The sequence below is a fragment of the Apostichopus japonicus genome, chromosome 2 (genome assembly GCF_037975245.1).
Source record: "Apostichopus japonicus isolate 1M-3 chromosome 2, ASM3797524v1, whole genome shotgun sequence".
NCBI lineage: Eukaryota > Metazoa > Echinodermata > Holothuroidea > Aspidochirotida > Stichopodidae > Apostichopus > Apostichopus japonicus.
In genome coordinates this window covers 24,859,054-24,880,290 of record NC_092562.1, presented here as the reverse complement: position 1 = coordinate 24,880,290, position 21,237 = coordinate 24,859,054, and the positions used below count along the sequence as shown (strand labels likewise).

Sequence of the window (21,237 nt, the reverse complement as noted above, 5' to 3'; positions counted from 1 at the left end):
CGTTGCTCAAATACAAGCAGCCGCCCATTTTGAAATGGCCGTTGAACTGCAGAAACCGTTCATTTCAGAAATGGCCGTTGACTCATAAATCGTCCACTCAGAAATCGCCGGTCGATGCTGAGCTGCCGCCTACTTAGAATTCGTCCTCCCCTTTACAATGGCTATTCACGTATACATTAAGTAGGCGCGGCTTATTTACCGTACACGTCTGTGCTCCCGCCCCGAACCCAGCGCTGTTATAGTAGAACGACCATCTCTGAATGGACGATCTCTGAGGCAGCCATCTCTGAATCGACGATTTCTGAGTAACGACAATTTCTCAGTCGCGACGGTTTCTAAGTTACGATCATTTCTGAATGGACGGTTCCTGAAAGGATGACGGTTGCTGTGTTTGCGCAGCGATCTCTGAGTAGACGGTCTGTGTATCAACGACACTCTCTGAGTGGACGGCGCCTCACGTTAAACGACGATTTGAAAATGGACGGCTGCTGTATTTGAGCGGCGATCTCTAAGTGGACGGTTTCTGAGTGAACGACCATTTCTGAGTGGACGGCGCCTCACGTTGACCCTTTCCGCGTTCCATACATTGTCACAATGCGAGACTGTATGAATTTACATGTGTTACGCCTAGTAAATAGCGGAAGATACTGCGTGATGAAATATGAACTGCGCCCTCTTCTTTACCATTACGTCACTGTACAATATGGTCGCTTGCTACGGTTCTCATTACACGTATACGTTATAGGGCTTTAAGTTAGTTGGAACCTTATCTTTTGTTTCTTACCTTATTTTGTCATTGTCCGTGGTACTTACTTGCTATTATCAAATCGTTTTTTTTCCCCCTTTTTTCCACATTCTTTTTACTTTTAGGGAGGATGGGGAAGGGGGTGAGGTGGGAGGGGTGGGGGGCATTGAACTATTAACTGCTTTGAGTTTTTCAATATCTACGGAAAAGCGCTATAAATATTTAAGCTTGTGGCATCAGATTAAAGCTTGTTAACACATTTAAGCTGGTGTTTCTCACAAAAAGCCGCTATGTGGTATATGTGCAGTTGATTCCGATATAAGTTTAACTCCGCCCGTATTCTATAGTTTGTTTGTGTTCATTACTTTTCTATTTCTTGTCGTACTCAACTGATCATAATGAATGGTTTTAGAATTTCGATCATTTAATATGCGGTTACTATACAGAGCGTTAAAAGGACCATTTTGGGAAAAAAATATTCCATCAAATTTTAGCTCTGTCCCGTCAGAGACGAATGTATTTCTTCCGATATGTGACACTGAAGCCGTGATAAGAAGTATGAAGTTCCAGCAGTATCAAAATCAAAATCATGAAAGTCTTTCTTTAAAATAGTTCGAGAGTCAGAAAGTTGTCACAGCGATGTCCCTTCAACACTTCCGCAGTAACTGTCTACCCACTTAATGAAATTTGTAATATATTAATATATTTACGTGCATATGGGCTAAATATTGCTGTTTGAGTACTGTCGACGTTAACACGTTATAGACTGAAACATTTACATAGACGCAGATATAATCAGCTCATCCCTTCTCCTGTTATGATATAAACATATCTTACAGTATCTCTACGCGTGCTCAAGCACTAAGTTGAACACATCATGATACATCGAAAATTCAAAGGAGATCTCCGACGTTTTGGAATCCTGGTTGCAGTTTCTACCATATTTGCGGTATATTATATCTTACGGAGCGGCAACAATGTTTCGCGAGTCAAAGACAATCGCCGGGATTCTCTTACACAAATGAGAGGTAAGCGCATATATTCTATTGTATATCCTATAAACACGCATATATATATATATATATATATATATATAGTCTGGTAATAATTGGGAATATTTCTTTCTTATATCCATGTAAACCAAACATTAATTATTCAGGTGATACAAATATGCTAACTTGAAGAAAACAAATACAACTATATATAGATAGTGATGATGTGGACCTGGTTATTTGAATTTACACCACCGTTTGACTTCACAAGCTAGCAAACGCCAAGGTCATTCATCTCTAGTCATTTCACTTAACTCTTCCATCTCGACCCATCCATTCATTTTACATGGATGCCATGAAAACCTCATACTTGGGTCTGTCGACTATACCGCTCTTAAAACTTGAAAATACATCCTTTTGGTATCATTCATTGTATTGCTCACCGTAGATTTGTAATTTCCTTCTGGGATTCAATAAAGTTGACTTAGTTACTTACTCACTTCATAAGATTCCAGATATTACACATAATGTGGTCATGAACGTCGAACCAGGTTAGAGTCACAGATGGAGTCACGGTATCTCCAGATAGAATTCCATTTCAAGAAAGCATGGATTGCGTTACCCAAAGTATGAATTCCATGATATATATCCATGGTATATCTCTTCGACCAAATATCTTTCAAAGAAACATTAATTTGTTTCAGTACAGAAGAGACATCAGGAGTGCACCTGTAAAATGCAAGAGAATTAGACGTCATGATCTATTGCCGGTAATTGAAATTAAGCCCCCTTTGTAAGTCCTCCATAATACTGGGAGAACTTAGTAGTTTATACCACAGTTCATTATGTCAGGTATTCCGGAACGCTTTTCCAGTCTGGAAACATTGCAGGAGTATATATGAAGTTAAACGTATTAGGATCCTTTCGTAAAAAGACCGGGTTCACTTGGCAATCAGAAGTTTTGTCATTTTCCAACATAAAATAATATATCGTCAAACATAATGGAAACTGAAATCTATAGCGGGTATGATTGATGCTAGAACATTGAGGAAGATGTGAAGAGTTGGCTTTCAAAGCCAATATTATAAGTTAGCTTCAGTCTAACATACTATCATCCTGCCCACGTTACATATACGAATCAGGACTCGGGAATAGTTATGTTCGCTACATCTTGTTGCAAGCTGTTATATACATTTATTGCATCCGCTTTTGGATAAAACTTGAAGCAAAAGTCGTTACAGGATTCCTCTAAAAATGAGTGAAAATTTGTTGGGAATCAGATACCAACAGGAACCAAATGGAGAATAATAGCTGTACTTCACTGCTTTCTGTGATTATAACATCGATCCTATTTAGAGGCAATGAGGTAATAATATACACTCAGACTGAAAGGCCAAACATTTGGTTAGATATATGGCGATTTGTTTTTATGACTCTAAGGGGAACATGGAATCAGCAAGATCAGTTCCACGTGCCGGATCTACAACTAATGCTACTCCAGTCCTTTGTAGTTTGCACTGGCTTCCTTTTGCATCGCTAATCAATTGCACTAGTTCAACTCCTCACTTCCAAATACATCCGTGGCCTGATTCATCTACTTCCAAAGTCTTGTACATAGCTATGTATACGCTCTCAGCTCGTCGAGTACGCTCTAGTTCTAAAGTATTATTTGTACCTCCTACTGTAGCCGCACAGTCAAGTGGTCATCGTGCTTTTCAGCGTTCGTGCGGAATATTCTGCTCTGACAAGTTAAGACAAACTGAGTTTGTGGCTTATTTTCAAAAATTACTTAAGAACGCATCTATCCTCAATCTGTCCTCTTAATTAAGCTCTATATAAAAGTGGTGAATTATGATCATGACAATTACCAGCTATCATGATCATCACCGCCGGCATCATCGTCGTTGCAGTCATCTATAGATGATGACAACGACGACTTTTAATAGATTGCCTCTGCAAGTTATTCGAAGATCAATAGTGTCGTTCCATTCATGTTTTGGTATTTTACTTTCAGGTAGTCGCTTTGCGGACAACCATGGTAGCCAAAACGTTACAGATCACGAACTATTGATGGAAGTGTGTCCAATCGGTTGGACGCTCCAGACTCTCCAAAAAGATTCTCAGAAAGGCACATCAGTATCCCAGTTTTGCACGAAGGATGATGAAAGCAACGAATGGGCTTGCCTAGCAGGTTGGGTTAAATTACCCTACCCTCCTTTTTGCCAATTACGAGAAAGAGAACTCGTCAGTCAATTATCAATCCCGGAACTCCTCCGGTACAGCCAGATCTCAGAAGTAAACAAACTCATCTTCATACACATATCGAAGAGCGGCGGGGAACATTTGGAGAGGTCTTTCCTTTTTGATGATAGGCGCGAAGAGGTAAACGGTCATTATCTAGGAGGACATCATCCGATCAGATCATTCGATAAAAGTATATTTCATGGTTATGTGAAGATTGGGGTTCTACGCCATCCGTGCTCTCGTCTCATTTCTGTCTGGAGACTTCTCTCAAACAAAAACATAAAATGGATGGAAGGCAAAATGGACAACGAGACAAGCTCGAACTTCCCTGCGTTTGTTGAGAAAACGTTGGAACATATCTCCATTGAGGAGGAGGAACATCTCAAGTCACAAGTAGGGATGCTATTTCATGACGATGAAAAGTTTGGACTCGATCAACATTTAGTATATGAGTCTTGGAACGAAAGCGTGGATGTTCTTGGTAATCTTATAAAGTCAGATGTATCATCACTAAAGGTGAAATTTTCTGCATTGGATGGCAATGACGACTGCACAGAAATGTATACAAGTACGTCCTGGGAGAAAATGTTAGATCTATATGCAATGGATATGTGTGTTTTAGGATACTCTCGCGATATAGCAGCAACGAATGTATTACCTCCTCTAAGTTGGACGCCCGAAACATTCACAGAAAGATATAAACACTGTAAAACGAGATTCTCACTGTCAAATATCGAAGCCGTTCCAATCAAAACTGATGCTGTACCATATGCTAATGACAACCTAAAAGACATTAAATGCGATAACTGCGTCATTTATACATATTTTCAAAGTCTGTCGGACGATAAAGACACAGTTAAGAAAGACAAAGAAAACACTTTGGAAACTTGGAATAATGCATGGTCATCTGCCGGTTGGACACCTAGAATTATCAATGAAGATGACGCGAAACGGCATCCATCGTATCAAGCTTTGCGCGAAAAGTTTGCTACTTTCCCAACAAGAGGCAACGCTGAGTATGAAATTGCCTGCTTCTTGAGATACCTTGCCATGGCAGCAGTAGGTGGAGGGTGGATGTCAGACTTTGACGTGCTGCCAATCAACTTCCCAGCCAGTACAGAACGTTGTCACAATGGTGCTCTTACTGTTTATCAACGTTTTGTTCCAGCACTTGTGTCTGGCAATGCAAGTGAATATACACGTGTCGCTACTCTCATGGCAAATATTCCATGGGAGTCCCTTCCCGAATTTACAGTTAAAGGCTCACCACACGTTTCTGATATGTTGTGTCTCCGAAAGCTCATGGCAGATGGTCAAATCAGAAGTGAATGGCTAGTTGCCTCATTGGACAGAATATTCAGCTTACCATTCAGTTGTGATAATATAATGACTCAGCCTTCTAAACCTATGTGCTTGAAAAGTCAGAAAACCCTTTCATTCCCCGTAGCTATTCATTTCGCGCACAGTAGTATGTCAAAACTAACTAAAGATCGGGCTTTGGTTTCAGCACTTTGGGGTAATTCAACATCATTCCGTAAACAAGAAAGAGGTTCCAAAATGAAGTTTGTTTATAATTTCATCCGCCAAAGGTGTATCAGTTTCAATAACAAAGACTGATGAACCAGGGTACTATTCGACAATGTTAATACTTTCTTTTTTACAGGCAAAAACAAAACACTTTTAATTTGGATTTTCGTTATTATTGATTTTCTTAACCAAGGAGTTCAGAAATGTCTTCGCCATTTCTTCGTTTCATTATAGTGCAAGGAGGGTACAATAGAAGTGGAAAAGGTCAAGTGGCGTAACGGGCTTTCATTTATAGGGTATTGACCTGTGTCAGCAAATGGTCCCTGTTGCATTGATATCATTTTGCTTCTTAAAGCAAGGGAGAGGGGAGGTGACGGTATCACTTTTACAAATTACTAAATTGGCGTCTCTGTGTTTTCTTCGTGGATATGTACTAGGCAAGGATGAGCAAAATACCACCCGCTGGCAACTTTTCTGCGCGGATCGTCAGGCGTATAGTGAATACATGTTCATTGATAAATGCTTAGGCCAAGGTATGAACGCATTAACGTAGTGTTGGTATGCATGTTATTAAAACAAAATGACCAAAAGAGAAGGTAATAATTCGTCCAAAATGAATCCCCATTAAATGTTTCAAACCACAAAAATTGGGCTTGGACGAAATTCATTCGTTTTTTTTTTTTATTTAAAGAAAAGTCACCCATGACACGAAAACTAAAGAGTTTGATGTACTCTCTATACCGAATTCCCTAACATCGACGGCGACGGCGTTAGGTCAAGTAAACATCACGAGCCACTTTCAGCTATATATATATATATGTATATATATATATATATATATATATATATATTCGTGTGTTTATTTGTATTCAATTGTGTATGCATATGTGTATATTTATGTATTGTTGGGTTGGTATGTGGGTGTTACTGTTTTCTTGTATTGTTCTTGTATTGTTCTCTCTATTTACTTATGGGAGCGCTCTACTAGACAAGCCCTCTGAATTTTTGGAGTGCTTCCTTTCACAATTTTCCCTATTGTTGATATGTTTTGTCACTTAGTTAACTATACAGTTTGATGTACTCTCTATACCCCAATTCCCTAACATCGAGACTGTAATCGTGTGACCGTGACGGCGTTACGCCAAGTAAACATCACGATCCGCTTTCAGGTGAATGATCATGCACTGTGTAGTGCAATTATATATATATATATATATATATATATATATATATATATATATATATATATATATATATATATGTGTGTGTGTGTGTGTGTGCGTGCGTGTGTGTGTGTGTGCAATGCTATACCAAACTCAATTAACCTATGACCGGGACAGTGATACTGACAGAAGCGTAGGCAAGACATATCTGTCGTTGACCAGTAAGCGACTTGGTAAATGTTTCACACACACAAATATAGTCTTTTAGGCACTTATTATTAAACGGAGGTTTTTCCCATATATTTTATGTTTTCTGCAGATTATCGGTAATCGAAAAGAGAACAGCTTTGTTGAGATGCATTTCGGTAAATGAAAATTTGAATGCTAACATTAAGAAAAGATTTACTTCCAAGCTTCTACAAAATGCACCGTCGTATTTTTTTAAACAACGTATGGTTTATACGAAAACACCCTATTGAGATTACTTTTATAGCAAGTTGCCAACTGATAGACTAAAGTACAACGTTGAAGCAAAGTTAATTCACTTCGCCATCGTCTGCATGGTTCGATGTACAGAAGACACTACAAATTAAACAAAGAGCATAGTAGTAATAACTCTTGTATTATGCATCCAAGGTTTAATTAAATAAGCTTTCGTGCACAGTTGCGTTAAATAAATAATCACTCAATCGTGACGAGTTCCTCTTTTTGTCGCCTTTCTTTTATCCAAAAAGTAAATCGTTTGTATGCTTGGCCAGGCTGTATTGCAGGCATTTCTATTTGTATTCGTACGCAAGCTTTTAGACTGTTTATGGGCGTCGTGTTTGATGACGTCACTAGTGTATGTGCCTTGCACCATTAGCGTTCGTTTATAGCTCTCTTCTTTTTTTTTTCTCATACACGGGTCCATACAACGAGGACACGTTTATGGTAGGCCATCGGGCAATAATTGCTGATTAAATGTCCGTCCGAATTAAAATTCTTACCGGTAGTAATTCTATTTAATACCGGCATTAATTCTCAGCCAATGATCACCATGCAGCTCCATATGCCGGTATTATATAAAATTAATACCGGCATTACACATAATTAATACCGGCATTAAATAGAATTAATACTGGCATTAAATAGAATTAATACCGGTAATAATTTATTCGTAAGGAAAATAAATCAGCAATTACTTCCCGTGTGGCATACCATACACGTTTAAAAAATACCATTGAGTCATTAGTTGTTCGCTGGCAGTCGAATCTATGACCGTACTGAATCCAGAATATTAGTATAACAGCCCCCTGATCCAGTCCAGCTATAAGTGTTCACTGTGTTTCTTTTTGGTTTCGACGATACTCGTTCCCTTTGTAGTCATGCAGGCGGATGACTGTGTGTATGTGTGTGTGTGTATGTGTATGTGTGTGACGCCTTGCTTGTTAACACGATATCTCAAGAAGGGAAGTTTGGACCAATCTCATATTTGGTTTGCAGGAGAACCATATTAAGTATAAGAAACCTATTGTTTTGGGGAGGTCAAATATCATTTGGAGTCACCAGGGGTCAAATTGTGAAATCCTTGTAAACACGATATCTCAAGACGGGAAGCTTGGACCAATCTCATATTTAGTATGTGGTTGTGACACATTAAACACAAGAAGCTTATTCTTTTTGGTGGAGGTCAAAGGTCATTTTGTTGAAGCCTTGTTTCATTATCTACCATATCTCCCACCGACCAGCCTAGCAGATAACATGTGCGTTTCGCCTAATAAGAATAGGAGAGGCTGTTGGCAATTAGAAATTATCCTAAGGGCATCCGTAAATAAGAATCAGAAGTCTCAAACAAATCTCCATTGACTTCAGTGTGTCGGTAACTTTTGGAGTTGCCATGTACGTCGCTGCATATATGCCAGTGCACAAAGGTGTGTAATGAACGTTGTATACATTGGTACATGAAAACGTTGCTATTGGAATGGACGATATCATTGTGAATCATCGGTATTATATCTATGCTTCCGTTGTTCAAGTTTTCCGTCGTATTTCGCAATTGTCGAGATTCAGTGCCACAATTGAACTTCAGGTTTGTAAGTAGCAACGTTGGGGAAATGACCAGGCGACGTTTACGAAAATTAACTGTCGCCTATTTAGATGTTTTAGAGGCAAACCAGACCGAAAATCTTGGAGACCAGGTGATAAAAATCGCCCGGCGCCTGCTTAATGTACGGACTGTAGGTGTACCACATTGACTAGAAAAAGCCTGTTGTTTTTGGTAGAGATCAATCTGTAAGCTGAATATAAGGAAAGTTTCATCTCGGTCATCACCCGCCAGTGTGTATATTATTTTTCATATCTCGATGCTTCTTGCTGGACTAATTGGATTGAAGTATGTTGCTCATCCTGGCTATACCCTACAGCTTAGTGTGTGACATTCATATAAGATTATTCATGTAGCATCATTGAAACCAAACTTCAGTTTTGCTGTCTGTTTGGGAGGGGGGGGGGGGGCATTACGTTTTACGGTCAAATTTAGTCAAATTAGGCGCCCGACTGTTAATTTGAAATGACACATGTGTTGAAAACAGGACATCACTTACACACTGTCTTTATGTTTTATTTTGCATTTTCTCTGCGAATGGGTCAAAAATATTGTCAAATCTTACATTATTATGAATGTATTTTTATTTCAGAAAAGTAAAAAAACAAACAAATATATATAGTGTAGAGCTTGGGATCGGTATATGTTCGTGTTTATATTGGAATGGATAATGAAGTTTTACTTAGATCACTCGGAGCAGCGTGTACATCGATCTTGGAGAAACAAAACAACAGCTCCTTTGGTCGACTTTTAAAACTGAAGGTAGACAGCGCTCTTCATGGAAACGAAGAGATGCCCATTGAAAGCTAAGAACCGAAAAGGAAATGATCGGCGTCTTCACATAGTACTTAAGCCACACACACACACACAAAACATGAAGAGACGCGTTGAAATAAGATTTCAAGTAGAGGGTGTCACATCACAACCAGAGTAATGTAAGAGTTGTGTAAGCCTAGTTACGAATAATGTTTCTGTTATTTGATCATGTGTTGTATTGTTGCTATATCAATTGCACACAGGCATGGTTTAATTAATGTTATTACGTTACGGTGTCCACTTGTGTGTAATCATGGTCTTCTGTGTTGGATGTCAGTCTATAAAGGGGCATTTTATATATTCAATGGTGAAATAGTGGTTCCGCGACGAGTTCAGACCTGATATGCTATAAACATTCACCCCTTTTAGCCACAGGTTGCAAATGCCATTGGATAAAATAATGTGTAAATGCACCCCCACACTTGTAGTGGATGCTACCAGCTATCATACGATGGATATACAACTATACCCTGAAGTGGATGCCATTTTGAAAACTCTCTATGATTCATTCACACACAGTTAGTGTGTAAATCAATGGAGCTATTCACAGAGCCGTGCATGCGAATCGCAATACAAACTGAACTGCGGGGGAAGGTACGACCGTTTTCATTCAATTGTGCAAACCTGTCAACAATGTATGATACAGCCTATAAAAGCTGACTTTCTTTGGCAAATTACAGGTAACTTAAAGCAGAGAATCTCCTATATACTATCACGCTCCCCGCTTTCAGAGTTTTCCAGGATGTATATTCCACAAACATTCCAGTCTGATAATTCATCTTGAACATTGACGAAATTGCCGGCGTTGATGTACTCATAACGAAAATGTCCCCGTCGTTAAATGAAAGCCGTCTCCTTCACCTCCATCTGCCTCACCTTACCCCCACCCCTCCTTCGCATGTTCGCATCGGCAATGACCAGTTGTAGGTGATTGGGCGTAGTATGGAATTGATCAATCAGACAAGGGACTCATCCATATCTGAAGTAATAGCGTAAAGTACACTGAAACCTGCGGACGTTTAATTCACATGTGGCATAATCAGCAGAGGCGTATGTGAGGGGTGGGGTGAGGGTGGGGAAGGAGTGGTCTGGCCATCACCCCTATTATCAGTTGGGATCGATTCCTCGCAACTACAATTGTTTCAGAGAAGGCAAAAATAATCGAAAAATAATTATTAGAATAGAAAATAAAGCAAATTAATCCCGACACTGGTGCAAAGGTACCACTATATTTTGCATGACTTTAACAAGTCTTACAAAGCCTTCACCCATCCTATTGATTGCAACTCCTCTAAGCCCAGGACGCTCTTAACTTCATACAGGTCCATGGCCCGTCATAAATCAGTCAGTTTCAGTTTCGCTTCGGGGAGATTTAAAATGTTCTTCTACCCTACCCTCTCCCACCCAGTAACGTCCCGTACATGCCGCTGATAATCAGCAGGGCTACAGTCTGGACTCTTCCACAGTTCTGTGGACTGGGAGTTCGGCTGTACACGGGTACTCTGAAATCGGATTTAATAACTATATTCGACTCACTTTATATCATGGAGTCACACCGTTTGACCGAGTGCGAGATGATTTCATAAACAAACTATATCCATTTTTATTATACTTGATGCTATAAGGGAACGCTCAAATAGTACGTATATACGGTATACCATTTCATGAAGAAAACAATCTTTATGTGTGCAATGGTCCGAACAAAAGTATTCATGCACACTAATACCGGTATTCATTGTAAAATATAATATAATATCAATGCCTTACTTGAGTATTACTGTGTAAGGTTTGACATCAACACGTGAGAATTCATATACCTATAAATAGTCCTACTGGGTCGTTTTCAAGATTCAACAATACCGCATGACGCTATACATCGTACAAACAGAAGCACAAAGATGTATACCGATGTATACCGAATGTATTGGCTGCCCGATCGCCTACAACTGGTATATATATATATATATATATATATATATATATATATATATATATATATATATATATATATATATATATATATATAGGCTATATATATATATAGCCTATATATATAGCCTATATATATAGCCTATATATATAGCCTATATATATAGCCTATATTTATATAGCCATATTGTATACCAGTTGTAGGCGATTGGGCAGCCAATACTCATAGCTAGTACAGTAACTTCTGTTCATGTTCCACAACCGTGCATCAGTAACTACTGCGCTGTGTTCGTTACACGATAACATGTGTTACAGGTGGCACAGTAATTAGCCTACTGCAAATTTTTTCTTACTGCAAATTTAACAATTTAAAATTTAATTTTTAAACATTTAAAATTTAAAGTTAAAACATTTGTACGCAAAAGTACATATTTTGAAAATATGAACATCGTTGACTTTGAGGACACCAAGATTACTGTGCAGAGTATTAGTAGAAAAACGCCAGTGGTTGAACGTGATCGTTTTTAGAATTCTATTTTGTAGGACTTGTCAAGGCTTTAGAACGGAAATATTGGTCATAACATACGTTTCCACACCGTAGGATATCCTAGAGTAGACTAGTGCATAGTAAATCTGGAGAGCGACCGTGAGTGGAAGTGAACATCTAAGGCGATAGAAAATGCCTGTGTACTTGATAATGCTGTTATATATATATATGCATATATGTGTGGCTTGCAGGTCATTTTATCATCAATAAGAACCCCCGAGTATTTGGCACAAGTTGTTCTACAAATCTGAGTATTATTAAGAGTAAAAGAATCTGGGCAGGGAAGAAAAACATGCTCTCTACACAGTGGCGTGGCCAGGATTTTTTTCAGTGGGGGGGCGCTGGGGGGGGCTTGACCATTTCCTGGGAGGGCATCTTGTTACTATCTAAGCGGAGCGCCACCAGTTGGCGCGCAGCGTACCAAAATTTTTAGCTAAAAAAACCTCCTAGATCGTCGGAAATGACACTTCCCAGGCCTTGTAATGCTGCATTTACACTAGACCACGATTCCCACGATCGCCACGATTTTTCAAAAAGCGTGGAGCTCCACGATATATTAATGTTTTTTTTTCTTTTTCCACGCTTTCAGACGCTTTCAAACGTTTTGTTACGATTTATAACGCTTTGCTAGGAAACCAGTGCCTTCCGGTCAAGGCCTGCGACGATTTTCATTACGTTCCCTCAAGTTATCTTACGATCACCACGATAAGCTCTCGCGTTCTGCCACGTTCTGCTAAGTTCTGTTGAGGTCCCTCAGGTTCATCAAGTTCTGTTAAGATCTCCTAAGATTTATGTACACGATTTGACTAAAATTACCACGCTTGAATCCCGATTGGGGTATAAAGAGGAGGCCGGGGCCACTCTCTCATTCGTTCCAGAGAAACAATGAGGAAGCATGCTTCCAAGAGATGAAGAAGATATTGAATTGGCAATTCTGGTTTATGCTTATATTGTCGCTAAAAAAAGAGGGCAGCGGCAAGAAGAAGAGGCAAAACGGAGCAGGGTGGAAAAGAGTGGAAGGCTGAGGAGGCCAAGGAGAAGACCTAGAAGGTGGTGGGTGAGACGGTGGTTAAGTGCAGAAAGAAGGAACCAGTTGGGGCACCATTCTCAACTTCTTAACACAACCTGGGTCCTAAAACACAAGACAAATAAAAGAAACTAGGCTATAGCTGGTCTCAAAGGTCAGATGTTTTCGTGTGAAGCGCTCAAATGGCAATGAATCTTGGAGAGCGTGGGGGCCCTTTCATATGCAAAATCGGAATCGTGCGGGGACCTAACCTAACGTGTCAGATCGTGGGAGCCAAACGCGGCTACCGCAGCAGATCGTAACAGAGCGTGAATAAATTACTCACGCTTCTCAAAGCATCTTGACGAATCGTAGTAGAGCGTGTTCCTCACGTAGTGGATCGTAGTGAAACTTGAGGAAATCGTGTTTCAAAATCCAGCAAGATCCCCTGCGATAGTGCACCAAGGTCTGTTTCGCTCTGTTACGCTCAGTTCAGCTGTACTACGATTCCCACGTTCTTTCACGCGCTTTCACGGTTTGGTCTCAGATCGGGACAATCGTGACAAAATTTTTGACTGTCAAAAATTTTGTCACGTTCATGACGATCATCACGATTCAACCAAGTTCCCTCAAGACCACCACGATTCTGTCACACGACCTCCCACGCTCCTCACGATTCTCTCAAATTGTGGGAATCGTGGAGAACGTGGCCTAGTGTAAATGCTGCATAAGCAGGGGCGTGAATCCGATTTGGAACGTGGGGGAACGCAATCGATTCGAGTATTCCGGCCGCAAGTACTATCTAAGCGGAGCGCCACCATCGGTTGGCGCGCAGTGTCCCAAGAAAATTTCAGATTTCAATACCTGCCAGATCGCTGGAGATGGCACTTGACAGGCTGGATAGCAGCCATCTAGTTTCGTTCATGAGTGGTCATCATAGAGATTCGAGACCATTCAGACCAATGATATATTTTTCGCACATGTAATTTTTTTTCGACGCCTAAAATCCCAGTCGGGGGCGACAAGCTTTCGTGGGGGGGGGGCTGTCGCCCCTACGCCCCCTTGGCTACGCCACTGACTCTACAGTAAAAAAACTGTATAATTGGTTTTGCCAAGGTGTAGTGAAAGTCTGTTTGCGTCAAACCAATATTTTAGTTTCCCTGAAGTCGCTTTGGCCTTGGAATGAAGATTTACACAATTTGTGTCATGGACAAGCACGTTGGTGTCGTCAGCAAAGAGCCTCAAATGATCGTTAGGAACTACGTTACTAATATCGTTGACATAAATAAGAAATAAAAATGGTCCCAACACTGACCCCTGAGGAACGCCAGTATTAAGAATAAACTGGTCAGATAAAATACCATTAACATACATACACTGTCTTCTATTGGATAGGTAGCTGGACATGACATCATATGCTTTTCAACGAATGCCGTATGCATAAAGCTTTTTAAGGAGAATTTTATGATCGACGGTATCAAACTCCTTCTTCAGATCTAAGTAAAGACAAGAACATTTTCGCCCTTGTCTAAGTATGAACGAATACAATGTAACGTTTTCAAGAAAAGCATGAATAGGGTCATGACCTTTCCTAAAACCACACTGAAAATCATAGAGGATATCATTCTTATCACAATAGTCACGTAGACGTTTTTCAATTATTCTTTCAAGTTATTGGTTGAAACAGGGTAATAAGCTAATAGGGCGATAGTTTTCAGGAAGTTTGTGACCACCCTTTTTATAAATCGGGATAACCTTAGCTACTTTAAGGCCATCAGGCAATGGCGGAGCTAGGGGTATTGGTCAGAGGGGCGAGAATTGTCTGTGGGGGCGCTTCCGACACTATCTAAGCGGAGCGCCACCACGAGTTGGCGCGGAGCGTACCGAAATTCTTGAGTAAAGATACTCCCTAGATCGCCGGAAATGACCCTTTCCGGGCCTTGCTAATTTGCAGATAAACGAAGAATAAATAGGTGTCATCACCAAAACAATGTGACAAATGTCAATAGGTAGATGAGAGCGCAAAAAAAGTCAATAATCGCGAATAAGTAAAAAGTGGTAAAAAGCTGAAAGCATCCGCCCCCCCCCCCTGACTGTATGGACGCTCCGTCACTGCCATCAGGGTAGATACCATGCAGAGGAGAGCACAAGATTGAAAATATAAGACAAAATGGGGACTATGACATGACAAACTGATTTCAAGACATTAGGAGTGATTCCATCAATACCGGGAAATTTACCATCTTTCAAAGAGTTGATCCCTTTGAGTATTTCTTCAGGTTTAAGAAATATGGTTTGCGGCGAACCAGCATCCATAAACTGGTTAGCGTCATTCTTGCAGTGAATAATTTCTCCAAGTTTTTTCCCTATATTTATGAAGTAGTGGTTAAAAGCGTTGGCAATACCAGCGTCATCAGTAATCGATGTATTGTTGTGAACAAGGTTGTTAAAAAACTGGACTACTCTTCTTTTTTGGCTATTTAGGAGTTCGTTTAGTGTAGCCCATGTTTTTCGAGGAGAGAATTTACTAGCATCAAGAATACTTCTGAGATTTAGCATATACTAATAGATTTGTTAAGGATGCATCTATATACTTTGCAAGATTTGCACGTCTTTCAGGAGACGGATGATCAATATACTTACTAAAGAGAATATTTTTGTGACAAATTGAACTTTTAAGACCCGCTGTAAACCATGGCTTATCCCTTAACTTATTTCTAGACAGTTTAACTTTAGGAAAACTGGCGTCATGTAAAGTACGAAGTTTAAGAATAAAAGCGTTATAGGCATCGTTAACATTTGAAAGAGCATATCTATACGAGAAGTCAGTAGATTCAACTAACTGAACAAAGTAATAAAATTTCTATTGTTGTATAAGCTAAACATTGGTATTCACTTTTCTGTGTTTTTGACAGTATTGCTGATAAAACAGATGTTTGGTAAGTGATCACTTACGTCACAATACATGATTGCCGGAGGAAATGTTCGCAGTGAAGCAATCAGCTGGCAAACGGACGAAAATATGGTCAATGAGAGATATAGTGTTTTCAGTATGATTCTAGTTGGAAATGTAATGGAAGGGGTGAACAAACTACATCTCATAAGATTTAGGTAGTCATTAACTGCAGGGGTAGTGTTGACTTTTTAGGAGGTCAGTATTTAGATCTCCAGCAAAACACACAGTGCATTACGGTTTGCAGACAATATTGTAGCCTCTATAGAGCCTCAACAAAGTGTTTAATGTTGCCTTTGGTATGCCGATAACTATGGCAAGCCATGTGGGACAAACACTGCATAGTATATCCGCGTATTAATTCGAATATATACGCGTATTAATTCGAATATATGTGTTATAGCCTACATGTGTAAAGTTTCGCTTTTTGAAGCGATCTCGAGAGCCCGCCAAAACATTTATCGTTGGCATATGTACACAGCAAGAGCGGAAATGTTTTTTTTTCGTGTAACTCTAATTAATCCGTGCATATATTGGATTTAATCCCCATATTTATTTTATTTAATACGTGTATATATTCGAATTAATACGTGTATATATTCGAATTAATACGTGTATATATTCGAATTAATACGTGTATATATTCGAATTAATACGCGGATATATTTAAGCCATATGATTGGCTAATAATATATACGCGTATATATTCGAATTAATACGCGGATATATTATGCAGTGTTTGTCCCACATGGCTTGCCATAGATAACAGACTATAAAAGTATACAGTGGCGTAGGAAGGTACTTTTGAGTGGGGGGGCTGAAGACTGATGGACGGTCTGGGGGAGGGGTCTAAGGGGAGTGGGTTCCTCCTCCCCTTTGGAAATTTTTGCATTTCCAGGTGGCCTCAGATGCAATTTGGTGCAATATAGCACACTTCAACACCCACTCCATTTTGTAAACTTAATTTTGTATTTTCACCTGGCCTTAGATGCAATTTGGTGCGCCAAATGAGATTTTTTTTCTCATTTGGAAATGAAAAAGGGGTTTTCTGACTTGCGAAGCGGGGGGGGGCTTCCGCCCCTCCACATTTTTCACTGGGGGGGCTGGCGCCCCCCAGCCCCCCCCCGGTTCCTACGCCCTTGAAAGTATAGCATTGGTTATTACATGCAACATCCAAACAGGTATATTCGATTTGGCAATGGAGACATTGACAACTCATGCATGTTTCGACGTATTTGTTTATTCCTGATTGTGATGTTGTTCACGAACTTCTTTTTAATGAAAATTCCAACACCACCGTATTTGGAATCAGAAGAAAAAACTCAAAAGCATAATCAGCTAATAATTTGCGGAAGGACTGTGAGTGACATTTTCCTATTTCAGTTAGCATTATTACATCAAAGTCGTGGGATAGACATTCAAGATATGCAATAATCAGTATAATGCTTAGAAAGGCTTCTTATATTTATGTGAAAAACAGACAAATTATGTTTTAAACCACTGACAGTATTCAGAAATAAGGTTTGATCATAATAACCACAATTTGAATTAAGAGTATACTTGATGGTCATCAATGCCATCTAAATAGGACTTAAAATTGTTGTTTTTTTAGGCAAAGTTCAATACGGGTTTTAGTATCATTAAAAATGTTATTAAAAGGATTGACTGGTAGCCCTAAAAAGTTACCTTACAAAACGGAGAATAATTTTACAAACATGTTGTCAAAGTATGAGAACGCTAATGTTTCGTTTGACAGAGAAACGATTTTTTAATCGTTAAGGATGGCGTTTTAAATATGATTTGAACAGTACAGAACGTGACGTCACCTTCGCAAATGCAGATTGCGACATTACCGGCCCACGCTCCATACAGTACCTACAGTTATCACAACAAAAACCGAGTTTGTATACAGATTAATTTCTTCCTTAATTTTCGGTGAAATTTCTTATAAATTAGATATGTTTTTAAAAACTCCTAAAGCAGCCATATATGTAGTAGATCGGTGGTTTCGTGGTCTTTGTATAACACAACATATATTTGAACAGCAGACTCTTCGTTGTTTACATTGCGATGTTAAGCTCCAGTGGCGAAGAATGTTCCAATATAGGCTACTCTAACGTTTACAATCGGACAGTTCTGCGAAGCCTAAGCTTCTCGGTACTGTACTACATTCTGCTCTGACATCGATTCCGCCAAGTTTCATCTTTCGGTGTTCCAAATACTTTTTAAGTTTCCTTTTACTGTAAAGTTGATCTGTGAATTTTATTTCAGCGATTTCGAAGAACAGTTTATGAACTGTGGTTTGAGTGTATTATGTGCAACGCTATATGTATTCCAACGGGGCATGGTAGGCTGCATACGTTCGCGATAGTGTACGTAAAATATAATAGGCTATCACATGTGCGTGTACACACAAGAGTGTATTTGCTGCGGAAATAGGAGTGCTAACTTCAAGTCGCTCGTTTTGCCTATTTGCCTGCGCTACGTCAATCACCAAATTAATGCACATGGTTAGAAAGAGATAAAAACGTTGCGATTTGGTCTGTACCAGCGAAATAAATGCCTTCAGGCCAAACATAAGGATCATAAAGATTGTTGGATCATCACATTCAGCTCTGAAAAAACGAACTATAATAGTCAGCGTATTTGCTCTTAAACCGTGTACAGGCAACTTTAAGACTAAGTTTTTCCTCAACATAGGTCTAACTTTAGATTTTGAGCTAGAAGAGGAGCAAGTTTATCATACTGAAACCCCACCCTTCCATTTGCTCGTTCGGAGTAATATCAACACCTAACCAAAGATTTTCTAAAATGGTTTACATCACCTTCGATCCTCCCTATTTTCACACCATCTGTACTTTAAATTATGCTCTTCCATATGAAGGCAAAACAAACGATGACAGTAACTTATAACATACTTAAACAAGATTTGCCTTAGGTACTTTTACCTCATTTCTGACAATGGTTAACCTTTTGAGCGGATGAACACTACTCTAATTGTGGTGCGGTACCTATAATAGTGTACAAAGTCGGGACTTCGCTGCAAGTACAGTGACGCAATGAGTAGCATACTGATTGACCAATCACATTTCACATAAGCGTAATTCTATTTCACTCAAGTGAAATAGATTGACCAATCACATTTCAGTTAAGCGTAATTCTATTTCACTTAAGTAAAATGCAATTTAGCTTAAGTGAAATTGAAAAGCCATTTTGCCTAAGTAGAAAAGCATTTTACTTGAGTAGAATTGCATTTTACTTCAGCAGAATTGTATTTTACTTAAGTAGAATTGTATTTTACTTAAGCTTAATTCAATTAAGCTTAAGCTAAATTGAATTTTACTTAAGTAAAATACGATATAGACAAAAACCGTTTGAACTTAAGTGGAATACACTTAAGCTTAAGTAAAATGCAATTCTACTTAAGTGCAATAAATTTCACATAAGCGTAATTCTATTTCACTCAAGTGAAATAGATTGACCAATCACATTTCACCTAAGCGTAATTCTATTTCACTTAAGTAAAATACAATTTAGCTTAAGTGAAATTGAAAAGCCATTTTGCCTAAGTTGAAAAGCATTTTACTTGAGTAGAATTGCATTTTACTTCAGCAGAATTGTATTTTACTTAAGTAGAATTGTATTTTACTTAAGCTTAATTCAATTAAGCTTAAGCTAAATTGAATTTTACTTAAGTAAAATACGATATAGACAAAAACCGTTTGAATACACTTAAGCTTAAGTAAAATGCAATTCTACTTAAGTGCAATTAATTTCACTTAAGCTTAATTGTATTCTACTTAAGTGGAATTAATTCTACTTAAGTAGAATAGCGAGGTAAATGTTAAAAACGGCTTGCCATATGTTCGATGCATTCTGGTATATACAGCTGTTTTATCTGGTATGTGCGAGACGAATGGACGACAACTCCGGTCTGATATCAATAAACACGAGATAAATGGTTCGCGTTATCGTTCACATTTATATTGTCTTTAAATATGATGCGTGTATCTCAATTGTTTCATCATTATTACACCTTGATTTAACACAATTCAAATTAAGTCTTCCTGAAAAAGTAGGATACTACACGATTCTTCGTATTTGTAACATCCTCAATTTGCCATATTTTACCATAATGCATCGTTATCCCATTTCATTTCATTTATTTGTTTTTTCCTCAGTGTACAAAAATTGAACTAGTAACAAAGAAATATTAATTAACAAATTCATTTTACAATAAGAAGGGAAGTGATCTATAAGTAGTAGGCCTATAACTATAGTAGAGTCACTCCCGAGGAAAAAAGAAAACAGAAAACGAAAAAACAAATAAGGGTCTAGTATACATTATAGTTGTGTACGTCTTTATTGTATGTGAAAACGTCATCGAATATATTACTATTGGTTTAAAACGATAAATACATTGATAGGCAAAAGTAAAACGAAGAAGAAAACGAAGAAAAATATAAGAGAAATAGAAAACAATGCAAAGTATAAAAGAAATAATACTTATCTATATATACCTGACTTAGATTCTTTTTGAATGAAAGTGGCGGAGAGACATGTGATTTGAGAGAGTTTGGCAGATTATGTCCAGTTGTTATTTACACGATAGCGTACGCTGTGTGTAACGAATTTAGTTCTAGGCCTTGGTGTACGGATATCGTCAGCATGTCTAGTATATATTATAGTTGTGTACGTCTTTATTGTATGTGAAAACGTCATCGAATATATTACTATAGGTTTAAAACGATAAATACAATAATAGGCAAAAGTAACAAGATGGACATTGATTAAGTCGGGTAGCTTGAGAGGGATTGAGAGACTACAGAATGCTCGCATGATCTCTGTAATGAGCAGAAGAGATATGTCGTATAGCTCTTGTTTGTTATGTAATTAAAAGGAGCTGCAATGACTGTTATAATCCAGCTGCCTTCACATTTCTTGCCATACCTCTCAGCTCATCCACATGAAAGAACCCTTGTATATATTACTTTAAAAGGCACGGGAGTTGCAATACTTTCCAAGCACCTTCTTTTTACCTGCCTATACCTCCTATAGTGTTTCTTCGATCTACATTTTATTGTCGGTAAAATTGGAATATTTTGCTTCATGAGTAGGCTCAGAACCCAATCGTATCACTATAAGAAGTCCGGGACCACACGCCATTTGTATACTCGTATTTTGCAATGACCCATTCAAATACATTTTCTAACATAAAAATCATGGAAATTC

General features: G+C 38.7%; 1 protein-coding gene across 1 annotated transcript; it reads left to right on the top strand.

Moving 5' to 3' along the window:
• Positions 1–1,450: 1,450 nt before the first annotated feature.
• On the top strand, positions 1,451–6,174 carry LOC139983383 (uncharacterized). Its single transcript, XM_071996909.1, has 2 exons — positions 1,451–1,773; positions 3,752–6,174. The coding sequence occupies exons 1-2, from the start codon at positions 1,623–1,625 to the stop codon at positions 5,596–5,598; spliced, it is 1,998 nt and encodes a 665-aa protein (XP_071853010.1). The 5' UTR covers positions 1,451–1,622; the 3' UTR covers positions 5,599–6,174.
• Positions 6,175–21,237: the final 15,063 nt, after the last annotated feature.

Coding starts and splice junctions, on each gene's coding strand:
- LOC139983383 (XM_071996909.1), top strand. CDS start 1,623: ATGATACATCGAAAATTCAAAGGAGATCTCCGACGTTTTGGAATCCTG. Junction 1,774..3,751: donor TTCTCTTACACAAATGAGAG/GTAAGCGCATAT, acceptor TTTTACTTTCAG/GTAGTCGCTTTGCGGACAAC.